Source organism: Heteronotia binoei, chromosome 10, assembly GCF_032191835.1.
Source record: "Heteronotia binoei isolate CCM8104 ecotype False Entrance Well chromosome 10, APGP_CSIRO_Hbin_v1, whole genome shotgun sequence".
Taxonomy (NCBI): Eukaryota; Metazoa; Chordata; class Lepidosauria; order Squamata; family Gekkonidae; genus Heteronotia; species Heteronotia binoei.
In genome coordinates, this window is record NC_083232.1 from 58,133,200 (window position 1) to 58,145,485 (window position 12,286).

The window sequence follows — 12,286 nt, forward strand, 5'->3', positions numbered from 1 at the left end:
TGTCCCATTGGCAAAGTGGCCTTGAGTTGCTTTTATTGTTTTCCAGTGTTCTGTGTGCTTCTGAACCACTATGGAGCGTTGTTTGAAATGTCTGCAGTACTTCTCCCCCCCCCACACCTATTACAGCTTTTAAAAATGTTTTTATTATTTTAACTTTTGTGCTATATACCAATGCTGTGTGACATCACTGTGCTTGCAATGACCAGTGCCGAGTTTGGTGTAGTGGTTAAGTGTGCAGACTCTTATCTGGGGTAACCAGGTTTGATTCCCCACTCCTCCACTTGCACCTGCTGGAATGGCCTTGGGTCAGCCATAGCTATCTCAGAGCTGTCCTTGAAAGGGTAGCTTCTGAGAAAGCTCTCTCAGCCCCACCCACCTCACAGGGTGTCTGGTGTGTGTGTGGGGGGGGAGGGAGGTAAAGGAGATTGTAAGCCACTCTGAGATTCATAATGTAGGGTGGGGTATAAATCTAATATCATCATCATCTTCTTCAGCAGAGTGTTGAACTACAATCTGGGAGTCTCAAGATTTAATCCTCAAACATGGAAGCTCACTGGGTAACTTTGGACCATTTACCTGCTCTCAGCCTACTCTACTTCACAAGGTGGTTGTGAGAATAAAATGGAGGAAAAGAGAATGGGTTCCCATTGGAGAGAAAGGGGGGATGTACAAAAGAAGTAAGCAAACAAACAAACCTTGTTCTATGAAGCTTAACAGCTGCAAGCATCTGGCTGATGACACTGCATCACTGTATTGCTATATTCACGCAAGATTATAGCACAGAAGATAGAACTAGAAAAACAACAACCTGGAATCGAATGTGCTGGAAATGGGTGGTGGTGGGGAAAGATAGCAAGGTTTGAAATGGACAGAGTGCTTCAGATTCTGTTCATAAATAGATGTAAATGCTCTTTGGAACTTTTGTTCCCACCTCACTTTACATGGAATTGAGTACCTACGGATAACAGCCAAGTTAAAATTACATGAAAGGAGTTCATTACAATAGTTTGTACAGAGCTAGTGTAACATGTAGCCATCTGTAGATACAAATATACTTAGTCTCGGGGTATTTGGAAAATGATGTGCCACAGAGAGCCAGTTTAGTGTAGTGGTTAAGTGTGTGGACGCTGATCTGGGAGAACCGGGTTTGATTCCCCACTCCTTCACTTGCACCTGCTGATGTGATCTTGGGTCAGCCACAAGTTCTCTCAAAGCTGTTCTTAACAGCAGATCTGGGAGAGCTTTCTCAGCCCCAGCTACCTCACAGGGTATCTGTTGTAAGGAGGGAAAAAGAAAGGAGATTGTAAGCCACACTGAGACTCCTTTGGGTACTGAAGGGCAGGGTATAAATCCAATCTCTTCTTCTCCCTTTCTAAAATGACAACTCCATTTTTTTATGCAAAAAAAAAAATCCTGTTAAAGTGTGTTTTTGGAAAAGGCAGACAATTGCACGTTGTACAAATAAATATTAGTTATTCCAGGAGCCTGGACTCTGGAACCATCTCTGCATCTTGTTTTTTCTAGAACTACCTGAAGTATTGTTTTACTTAACATGGCACCCAGATGGATTTTACCTTTGCACTGCAGCTTTACCACTACAGATTTTTCAGTTAAAAAAAAAAACAGATCAAACATTAATATTTGTTTTACTATTGTAATGTCCTTGGGCAAAGTCTGTCTAAAGGCTATTTAACTCTCTTGTTGAGAATTTCAGAAGGACCACAGCATTAAATCTGTCTTTCAGTATCCATTAAGGTTTCCATCCTTTGTTCAATATAAACCTGTCAATCATGTCCAAAGATCTTTCTGGCTGGTCATATGGCAGAATGTGTCCTCCACCTCGAACAATGACCTGTAAAATTGTAAATAAATAAAAAATTAAAGCCCAGGAAAAAAAGAAATGTTGCTGCCTATTCAGTGTAAACTTTGGTCTATATAAATACACCCCAAAAATTACAGCCAGGTTTTTGTAGCTGTGTTAATCCTGCAGAAAGATATGTTCAGAGCAGATAAAAGTTTATTATTATTAATGCACCAGCTGCAAGTACTGTAAGCAAGATAGTGTCATAGTGTTAATAGAAATGAAATAGACTGCACAATGAAATGAAACAGATGAGTAATAAATGAAACAGTTTCCACATATATGTACACACAGCCTTCCATGTGCAACCCGCTCTCTGTGCTCCCCATTTTCCATGTGGGCAACCACATCAGAAATTTTTCAGGGGATATTCAGTACTATATGCATGCCTTCATAATTGTTGGCTGAATAAGGATAAGTGTTCTGGACCAAAAAACGAAGCAAGAATTGGCCCATAGGCTGATGGGCCTGTGGATATATTTGGAGGTCAAAGAAAGTGGCAGAAAATTAAGTAAGCTGTCATAATAAGGACAAAATAAGACAACATCTTCCCAGCAATGTGTGTGTTTTGTTGCATTCACAAACATAAAATACTTTCAACATACTCCTACAAACACACACATCCAAATCTATCATTGAATCACTGTACCTTACTAGCTCATTACAGCTCAGTTATCAATTTGGACTGGACTGATACAGTATAATGTGGTAGAGCAAGGTCAATGGGAAAGGAAAGGTCCCCTGTTCAAGCAGCAGTCATTTCCGACTCTGGGGTGACGTTGCTTTCACGTTTTCACAGCAGACTTTTTACGGGGTGGTTTTCCATTGCCTTCCCCAGTCATCTACGTTTCCCCCCCAGCAAGCTGGTTACTCATTTTACTGACCTCGGAAGGATGGAAGGCTGAGTCAACCATGAGCTGGCTACCTGAAAACCCAGCTTCACCAGTGATCAAACTCAGGTCGTGAGCAGAGCTTAGGACTGCAGTACTGAAGCTTTAACACTCTGCACCACAGGGCTCTTGTTGGTCAATGAGACTGGTTCAAATCCTAGCTTATCATTCCATCTCAGCATAAAGAATGACAATCACATGCCTCAAAAGAGTTGCAAGTGTTCTCTCCAGGCCACGGAGATAAGGTGGCTACAAGCAAGTAAAACACTTGGTTCTTATTTCAAACAGAAGGATGACTATAACAATACTGGCCAAGACAAACAGCAGGATGCGGTGGTAGACTCCTGAGAGAGTAACAGCAACTGCAGGCTGGGAATGTCAGTTTTTAATGCTCCTTAGTAAAACTCTGTTTAAAAATAAATAAATTTAAAAAAGACAGGTGCCTGGAGTGCTAGTTATTTATTTGTAGAAGAGTTTTTTTTTAAAAAAAATAGGGAAATTATTCAACAACTTTTCCTTCACCTGCAGTCTGAAATAGTGTGATCCTGTCTACCACTTCAGGACTCTGCTGCTTCCTTACTACCTCACCCCGTTGCATGTGTACCAAGTTAATCAACATTAAAAAGTGAGCTTTGGTAATGCAATAGATTTTTTAAAAAAGAATTGTTAATTCAAGCTGCTTTTCTAATTCTTTGGTATTTTCATTCTCAGATTCTGTCTTTCTCAAGTTTGTCTGAACTGATCAGATATTCTTCCATCACTATATGCTAGAAGTAAACAACATTGGGACAATGTCTTGATGTTACTCCAGAGAGTATCTTTGCTGGCGCCAACAATCAAAGTCGGGAGCCTTGAAGGAGAAAAAGAGCCAGACTTCCGTCTTGGCAGCATTCTGGCACAGTGACTTCTGTGGAAGAACAAAGTTAGCTGAAGGACACTGAAGTGATATTTGTATTTTATAATACAGCCTTTAGGATTAAAATGAGTTTGGCAGCAAAGCAATTAAATCTGAACAGTCTTTTTTTTTTTTAAAGGAAGGTCACAGTGCCATTTCCTTACTAGCATTACCACAAAAAGGGCTTTTTTGGCATGTATTGTGTTAAATCTCTACCATATAAATCTTTCAAGGGCTTAGCTACTTGATGTTCAATTCGCATCACAGTTCTGTACTTCAGTATAGGCATTGAAGTCAGAACAGACACCCTTAACAAGATGACAAGCAACATTCATAAGCTGTGATTCAGATACCAGCTACAGATACAGAACTCTGTCAATTCAGCCCTGACCTGGATAGCCCAGGCAAATTCAATTTCATCAGATCTCAGAAGCTAGCAAGGTCAATTCTGGCAAGTACTTGGATGGGTGACCTTGGAATACCAGAACTAGAGACAAGGGCAGGATTTATTCAGCCACCTCTCTGAACATCCTCCATGCCCACAGCAGGGGTCAGCCACCAGAGATCAGCCATCAGAGGTCAACATGACTTCCACGTTCATACACAAACGTGTGTGCACATACAAACACACACACAAATACAAAAATACTGGGGAAGGAGGGAGAGACAAAAAGAACTTTGTGAATTCAGAGCTTCCAGAGCAGAAATCAGAAGGCCTACTTGCATGAGGACAGTAGTAGTCTTCTACAAAGTGGTCTTCTTAATAAACAATAAAAAATATACAGTAATTGTGAGTTTTTACACCTTGCACTTACCACATCCCCCCAGTCTAGGTTGTACAGACTTTCTCTAACATGCACACACTAATCTGGGGTATCTATACAAGATGATTAAGAGAGTACACCATCCAAAAGCACATCAGTGGAAGAGGAGGGGGACTTCTCCATAAATGCCTCGTTTATTGGTGGCAAGGGCTGTATCTGGATTGCTGTTGCACCAAGAAAATGTGTGTGAAAATTAGCTTCAACAGACGTTCATCGTTCAAAATAAAAAGGGTTTATGTGATTTTATTATACATAGAGCCAACACACGCACACACTTTATTTTCTCCTTTAAGGTTAACACTGCACAATTAGTTGGTGTGCCAGGGTCAGAAAAATACTGAAAGCTTGGGGATATAGCCACAGCTCAGCATCTTGACTTTGTCAAGAAAAGAACATCCTTTTAAGGGGTGAGAAAGAGTTCAGGTTTCAGGCACAATCCACTGCTGGTCTTTCCCCTCGCAGGAACCAGATGTGGTAATTTATTTGGGATGCACACTCTACCCTTATGTTAACTTGCTTTAAACCGCAGCCACCACACTCATTTTACTTTGGCTTTGGGATCAGTTTGAAAAACAAATGCTGGCTATACTTTACAACCTTCCAGACGGTGCACCTCACTCTTATCCAATCACTGCCCTGACTAGACACTGCTAAATGCTCCATGGAGGCTGTTCCAGGCTTGAACCTTAATTACAAAAACGGGGGGGGGGGGATCACAAAAAGGACTGTTTCAGTCAGAGCAGTAAACAGCTGCATTTCTTCTTCTGTTCCATCCAGCTTCAAAGGCACAAACACAGTATTGGGGGGAAATTAGCCAGCAGAGCTCACAGGGCTCTGTTCCAAATGGCATCAATGCAGGACAGAAAAGGAACAGTGGAATGCAAAGCCTTTGCTTATATTTACTGTGACCCAAATTTCCTCTTTGACCTCCACATTTGAAAGTAAGGGAGGGCAGCGGCTGTAGGATGTAACAGTGCTGCCTGATCATGGATATTCGAAAGACCTAAAAGGAAGCTAAATCCTAGTATGTTAAAAATATGCATCTGCTGGTCAGCTGCTTTAATCATATCATGAATGCAAAATGGCTTTGTTAATGTACATCCGCAGAAGGGGCTTGTACCTCAGAGTCAGCTCAAGGAAGAAAAAGAATGACCTCATTTTAAATAAATAAATATATATATATATATATATATATATATATATATATATATATATATATATATATATATATATATATATATAAAAACATCTAAATAGTTTGCAGCTTGGCCCGCTAGATCCAAAAGCTCAACTATTGGACAGACAGGACACAATTTATATGCTCAGGGTTAAAATGTCAGCCACAGGATGTAGACAAACTGGGCAGCAACCAGTATCCTGCTGGGTAGAGGGTTGGAAGGACTGTTTATTATTTGCTACTTTGAAAAGGGACAAGATAAACTTTGGAAACTCTAGTCCTGAAAGCCACAGCAATAGAAAGCAAGAGAAGAGGGCTGCAGTGTAACTCTCTGGTTCCAATCCCTACTTAGCTATGAAGGGTGCTGGGTAAACTGTAGATTCCTTTCTTCCCCTCAGCCCAGCTCCACTTGTGAAGATAAAATGGCAGACAAGGGAACCATGACTACTATCTTGAGGTCCTTGGATAATTTTTTTGAAAAATGTGAAAAGGAGGAGATACAGTTCTCATTTTAAACAAACCAGCCCAATCTTTTGTTGCAGAGATTTCAAAACAACACTGCTTTAGTAAGTAGAGGGCTATACTTTTTATATTCACACTTGTGAGAACAGAATGCATTTCAGTATGTTGATGGTGTCCTAAACTTTAAACATATGCCAACTGACAAAAACTTAGAAGGAAAGAGATCTTGGAGTTGTGGTGCATAGCCTGATTAAAATGTCACTGTGAAACAACAGCAAAACAGACAGACTTCATGCTAGGGATTATTAGGAAAGGGACTGAAAACAAACTGGTCACTATTGTATTGTAATACCACTGTATGCTGTCGCCTCATTTGGAATACCATGAACAGTTCTCAACACTATATCTCAAAAATGGTACTGCAGAGCTGGAAAAGTTCTGAAGAGGGCAACAAGATGGTTTTCTATGAGAAAAGAGTCACAGCTTTTCTCTTTAGAAAAATATTACTAAAGAGGAACAAGGCAAAAGTTTATAAAATTATGCATGAGATGAAGATAACTTTTTACCTCATTTTTATAATTCTAGAACTTGGGGCAATGAAGCTGATGGGCAGACAAAAGGAAGTATACTATTAGGTTAGTTAAACTGTGGAATCCACTGCCAGTAGATGTGATGTCCACTAGTATTGATGGCTTTAAATGGGGATTATACAGATTCAAGGATAATTGATTAGTTAATGGCTACTAACGAGATTACTGCAATGTGCTTTATGTGGGACTGCCCTTGAAGACTGTCTGGAAGCTATAGCCATTACAAAATGCTGCAGCCAGACTCTGATTGGAGTGGGCTGTATGAATATATAATGCCAGTTTTATTCCATCTAAACTGGCTCCCAATTTGCTTCTGGGCTCAATTCAAGGTGCTGGTATTAAAGAAGAAAGATGATACTGGATTTATATCCCGCCCTTCACTCCGAATCTCAGAGTCTCAGGGTGGCTCACAATCTCCTTTATCTTCCTTCCCCACAACAAATACCCTGTGAGGTGGGTGGGGCTGAGAGAACTCTTACAGCAGCTGCCCATTCAAGGACAACCTCTGCCAGAGCTATGGCTGACCCATGGCCATTCCAGCAGGTGCAAGTGGAGGAGTGGGGAATCAAACCTGGTTCTCTCAGATAACAGTCCATACACTTAACCACTACACCAAACTTTAAGCCCTATAAAACTTGGGAACACACTACCTACACACACACATACGGCTATTCCCGTATGGACATATCCAAGGACTGTGATCATGTTCAGAGGCCTTATTTTGGGTGCCCCTCCACCTGAGGCTAGACATGTGACAACCCAACAAAGTGCCTTCTCAGTTGTGGTGCCAACTCCAGGGAAAATTATCTGACTCCCTCTAGCATTGTCTCCCACCAGTGGGTGAAGACTTTTGTTTGGTTTGGTGTTCCCTCACTAAGTCTTATTGGTCCTCCTCTCAGTTTATGTGTTTTTATCCAGGCCGGTGCTACCTAGTAGGCTGCTACCTAGGGTGCCAGTTGGCCACAGGGGTGATGCGTGCCCCCTCCCAATCCCAGTGCACCACCTCTGCCCACCCCCCACTGCCACCACCACGTTCACCCTTGCTGCCCCCTGCCTGCATAGCCTGGTGTGGGCTGTCAGCAAAGAGTGCAGTCTGAACCTGGGCTTGCCTGAATTCTTCCTAGCACCCACCATGCTGCTACTGGCGTCCAACAGCAAGCTCCTGCTCTGGGCCACCACCCTCACCCCTGTGCCACCACCCCTGGCCCACAGCCCTGCCGCCATGTGGCCCCTGCCAAGCAGTGGCAGCATCAGCAGCTAGAAGGCCAATATGGTGGCACACAAGCTGCACTTAGAGAATAAGGTGATAACAGCTCTGCTTACTTTTAGATGCAATCTCTTTTCTACATACATTATTTTCTTAACTTTTAGCTATTTATAGGGAGCTTTATAGAACTGGCTCCAAGGGGCTTCCTTCCAGGGTCGACTGCTTCCCAGGGAGGACTGGCCATCTGCAGTGCGGAGGAAAGGGCTGGCAGCTGCACAGGCCCAGTGGCTCCTGGCCAGGTTTGTCTGCAGCCAGGGAATCTGGCAGCAAGGCTTTGGATCTGGACCAGCTGTGGAGGCTTTGGCAGGAATGGCCACACCAGCCGGGGGGGGGGGGGGGGCGATTTCTGCATAGAGCCCCAAGACAATGGTCAAGCACAGCTGCACCTTTGCTGGCCTGCCCTTGTTGCATGGCCCCAGCAGATGCTGCCTGTGGGAACCTTTGCCATTCCTGGCGCGAGCCGAAGTCTTTGCTACCTGTTTGGCGAAGTGATGCGGTAGCGGGTGCACTCCCCCTCCAGCATGCCTCTGGAGGGCAGAGGCAGGTGCCAAAAAACGTGGTGCACACCCTGGTTTTTACACATTTTGTTGTTTAAAAAAATATTTTATATGAATTTGTATTTTAAATGCTTTTAAAATGTTTTATTGTCGGCTGCCTTGGGGACTCAGAACTGGGTAGAAAGAGTAAGCAAAAATGTTTTATATAAATAAAATAAACAAGCCTTCACATTCAGAACAAGTAACCCTCTTAACATCAGTCCTAGGAGACAATACCAGTAGAAGACAGATATTACAGATATTTTGCTTTTGGAGGGCTTTTCCCTATTACTACTGTTTTGTTCTTAATTCAGAATGGAAATTATTCATATGTGAGAATAACACTTTGCCATCATAAGGAATACTATAACCATCAGTGACATTTTCTAGCCTTAGTTCAACAACAGATCAAATGTTTTGGCTATCAAGAGATAAAAAAAACACATAAAGCCTTTTGCAAATGAAAAGCATCATCTGTCTCTATCACCTTTAGAGAACTGGTTCTTTGTGGTCCCTTCTTGTGGATACCTCCATGTGTGCACAGCCATTTAAGCCAGCAAGCAAAATGCTGCAAAACAGATGTGTCATAAGCAGACAGGCAAATGGCAGGAAGAACCAAGCTGTTCTTTGAAGATGACTAACTAGCAAGACAGCACAGCTGGCCAATGACTGGCTTCACAAGAAGCACTGTGGCTTGTTGGGAATAATGAGCAGTGTCATGTAGCAGAACCAGCTGGGTCAGAAACATGAGATTTATTCATTGGCTGCAATGTACTGGGGGACCAGTAAAGTCTACTATTACCGTTGAAGACATCACTTACTACACTTCACAGTTTATGTACAACATGTGGCTTTTGCTGACTGAGCTTCAAACAGGTTTTATTATAATTTAATTGATTATCAGTGGTCATTCATGTCTACATTCTCATCTTGCCTGGTCAGAAGCTTAGGAAGTCACTGGACAGATAATGAGCAAAAATACCTTATGAAATGGGTGAACTCTAGGAAAGTAAAAATAACAGGAAATGAATAAGTGAAGAGGAAGAATAAAGAGTATGTTGGAAGCAACAGGGCTAAGATCAAAGAATACAAGTATAATATAGTGGGTTCTTAGGCAAGGAAGAGGCGAGGTGCTAGTGATAACAAGCTCTTTATTGAGTACAGCATGGTAGGTGGCTGCACTAACAAGACTGAGGAACGGGGCCCGCTGGGCCAACTATATACAACACTGGGTTCCTGCGCTAGCACGTTATTGGGTCATTCAAACCAGCAGGGGGCCTGTGATTGGAGCAGGGCTGTTCAGATTTGGATCCTACTGCCCTTTGTTCCCCAGTCCCCAAGCTCAGTCCTTCAGGCTCCAATGAGCCAGGCAAGAACACCATTTGGTAACAAATGGATTCACTTACATAACGACAAGCTTTCAGAGAAACAACAGTGAGAAACTTCTCCTAAGATCAAACAACTTTCAGCCAATCAGTCTGTCAGACTGAATCCCCAGAAATGATACCTAGGTTAATGGAACCTATCAGCTTGTAGCTTGCCTGTATGCTTATGGATAACTTCTTCAATAGGCCTTAGGAAGGCCAAAAGGTAAGCTGAACATCCAAGAACAGGTATACCTGCTCAAAAATTAACTGAATTTTCTATGGTCTGGATAGCCCAGGCAAGCCCAATCTTGTCAGATCTTGGAAGCTAAGCAGGGTTGACTCTGGCAAGTACTTGGATGGGAAACCTCCTTGGAATACCAGGAGTTGGGAGGCAGGGGCAGGATTTATTCAGTCACCAGAGGTCGCTATGACTTCCAGGTTTACACACACTCATACATGCACACATAAATACAACATAAATACACATAAATACAACCCCCCTCACCCCAAACTGAATTCTTAGAAACCAAGTTGTTATTTCGTTGGCCAAGTGCCAGGGTGTGTTATACAAAGACTATGCCACCCCAAAGCCAATGAAAGACTGAGGGCGTTTTCGCACTGACCTTAATCGGCAGTGACGCCCCTCTTCACCGCGCAGGATCTGCGCGGATTTCGCACCAATTGCCGCGGAGCACCCGGAAGAGCCGCAAAGTCCTGCGGCTTTTGCGGCGCAAATGGAAACCGCCAAAAACCAGTTTCCATTTGTGCCGCAAAAGCCACAGAACTTTGCGGCTCTTCCGGCTGCTCCGTGGCAATTGGTGCAAAATCCGCGCAGATCCTGCGCGGTGAAGAGGGGCGTCGCTGCCGATTAAGGTCAGTGCAAAAATGCCCTGAGTAATTTTCCAAATGAAGGAAGCTAAGTACTAATGATGCCAAGAAATTTCAAATGCTTGAAATGCAAAAAAAAAAAAAAAAAGATTTTTAAAAAAGCCTCAACCATTTTAAAATGGAGTTGTCTCTACTGTGAGTCATTTCTTGCTAATTCCTTTATTCACAAGCAAGAAAATGGCAACTGGAAGGGTTTATTAGATACAGAATATAATCATTGTGTAACTGCTTCTTCCTTTTTTAAACTGTCAATACAGCTCCCTGACTTTGGGCCATTATGGGATTTGCATTTTTCTCTTCCTCCTGAATTGAATTGGGAAGGAGAGAAAAATTGAGAAGGAGGGGAGAAAGACACTACAACTAGCATATTCCTTGACAGAAAATGATGGCCAGAAAGATCAGATCTCTATTTCCAGTTAAGGCCACACATTATCCTCCTGCCCTTACAAGGTTTTTTGTAACCTTGTAACTGACAAAGGAGGTGGTTTTGAGGGGAAGGGGTTCTGCTCCCCCCCCCTCCAAGCATTACTCTCCAATGCTTGAAAACCCTTTATTTGCATGTGGTGGGGAACACCTCTTACAACTGCTAGTAATTAATTATGGGTACATCAGGATCACAAATCTAGTCTTCAGCAGAAATGGCTATGGGGGGGGGGGGAGTGAAGAACTATACATTAACTGTGCCATCCTAAGAAGAGTTGAACCCTTCTAAGCCCACTGATTCAGAATGATGTATCTCTGCTTAGGACAGAACTACAGTCCAGCATACATTTTGGTAACCAAATAACTATTCAAAAAGACACAGCAAAATCAACATTTCTGTATGTAGTTCACAAACTCAGCCATATGAAATACCAAAACATACCTTTACAAATACACAGACGGTTCTAGAAAAGTAATGTCATAATGTGTGGCATTAAGAACTTAGCTCATCTTCAAAGTATGAAGCAAATAACTGTATTTTATGTCTGACAAAGACTTCAACAAAGCCAAGATTTTTCTTGCTGGGAACCAGCTGCCATTGGCAGTTACTATCCCAAATCTATTTAACAGCCTTCATCTAGAAATACATTTATTCATATTGACTTACTGCAATTCAGCAATCTTCCCAAAAACCTTAGACGTACCTGGTTTCAGAGAAGCACTTAGCCACATGACTGGAAGTGGAATCTAAACTTGTTGCTAACCAAGCCAAGAATTCTCAAATTACTGTGAAAAATCCAACAGGATTTGTTTTTAAACTGCATATTAATTGAACAATTTTATCCTAGCAAAAGATAATAGGGTAGATAGTGATTACCTACACCATATCCAAAATATCTATAAACCTGGAAGTTTGCAGACTGCAAAAGGCAACGCTTTAATTTATATTATTTGAATCAGGGCTATTTTTGAGCCAGAACACACTGGAACACCATTCCGGCTGGCCCGGGCAGCGTTCCGGCTCAGCCTGGGCGGTTTCCCCCGCTGCTGAGCAGGGCTCAGGGAGGCCAGCTGGGCTTGTGCGGGGTCTCCAGATGTCCAGGTGT

The 12,286-nt window shown here is 42.5% G+C and overlaps 1 protein-coding gene across 3 annotated transcripts in view; it reads right to left on the bottom strand.

The window, feature by feature from the left end:
* Positions 1 to 1,630: 1,630 nt before the first annotated feature.
* Positions 1,631 to 12,286, bottom strand: part of CPVL (carboxypeptidase vitellogenic like) — a 73,212-nt gene continuing 62,556 nt past the window's right edge. For all 3 annotated transcript variants that reach the window (XM_060248713.1, XM_060248714.1, XM_060248712.1), the window contains exon 13: positions 1,631 to 1,852. In XM_060248713.1, the coding sequence (XP_060104696.1) occupies positions 1,751 to 1,852 (102 nt within the window). In that variant the 3' untranslated portion in view covers positions 1,631 to 1,750. The remainder of the gene's footprint in view (positions 1,853 to 12,286) is intronic.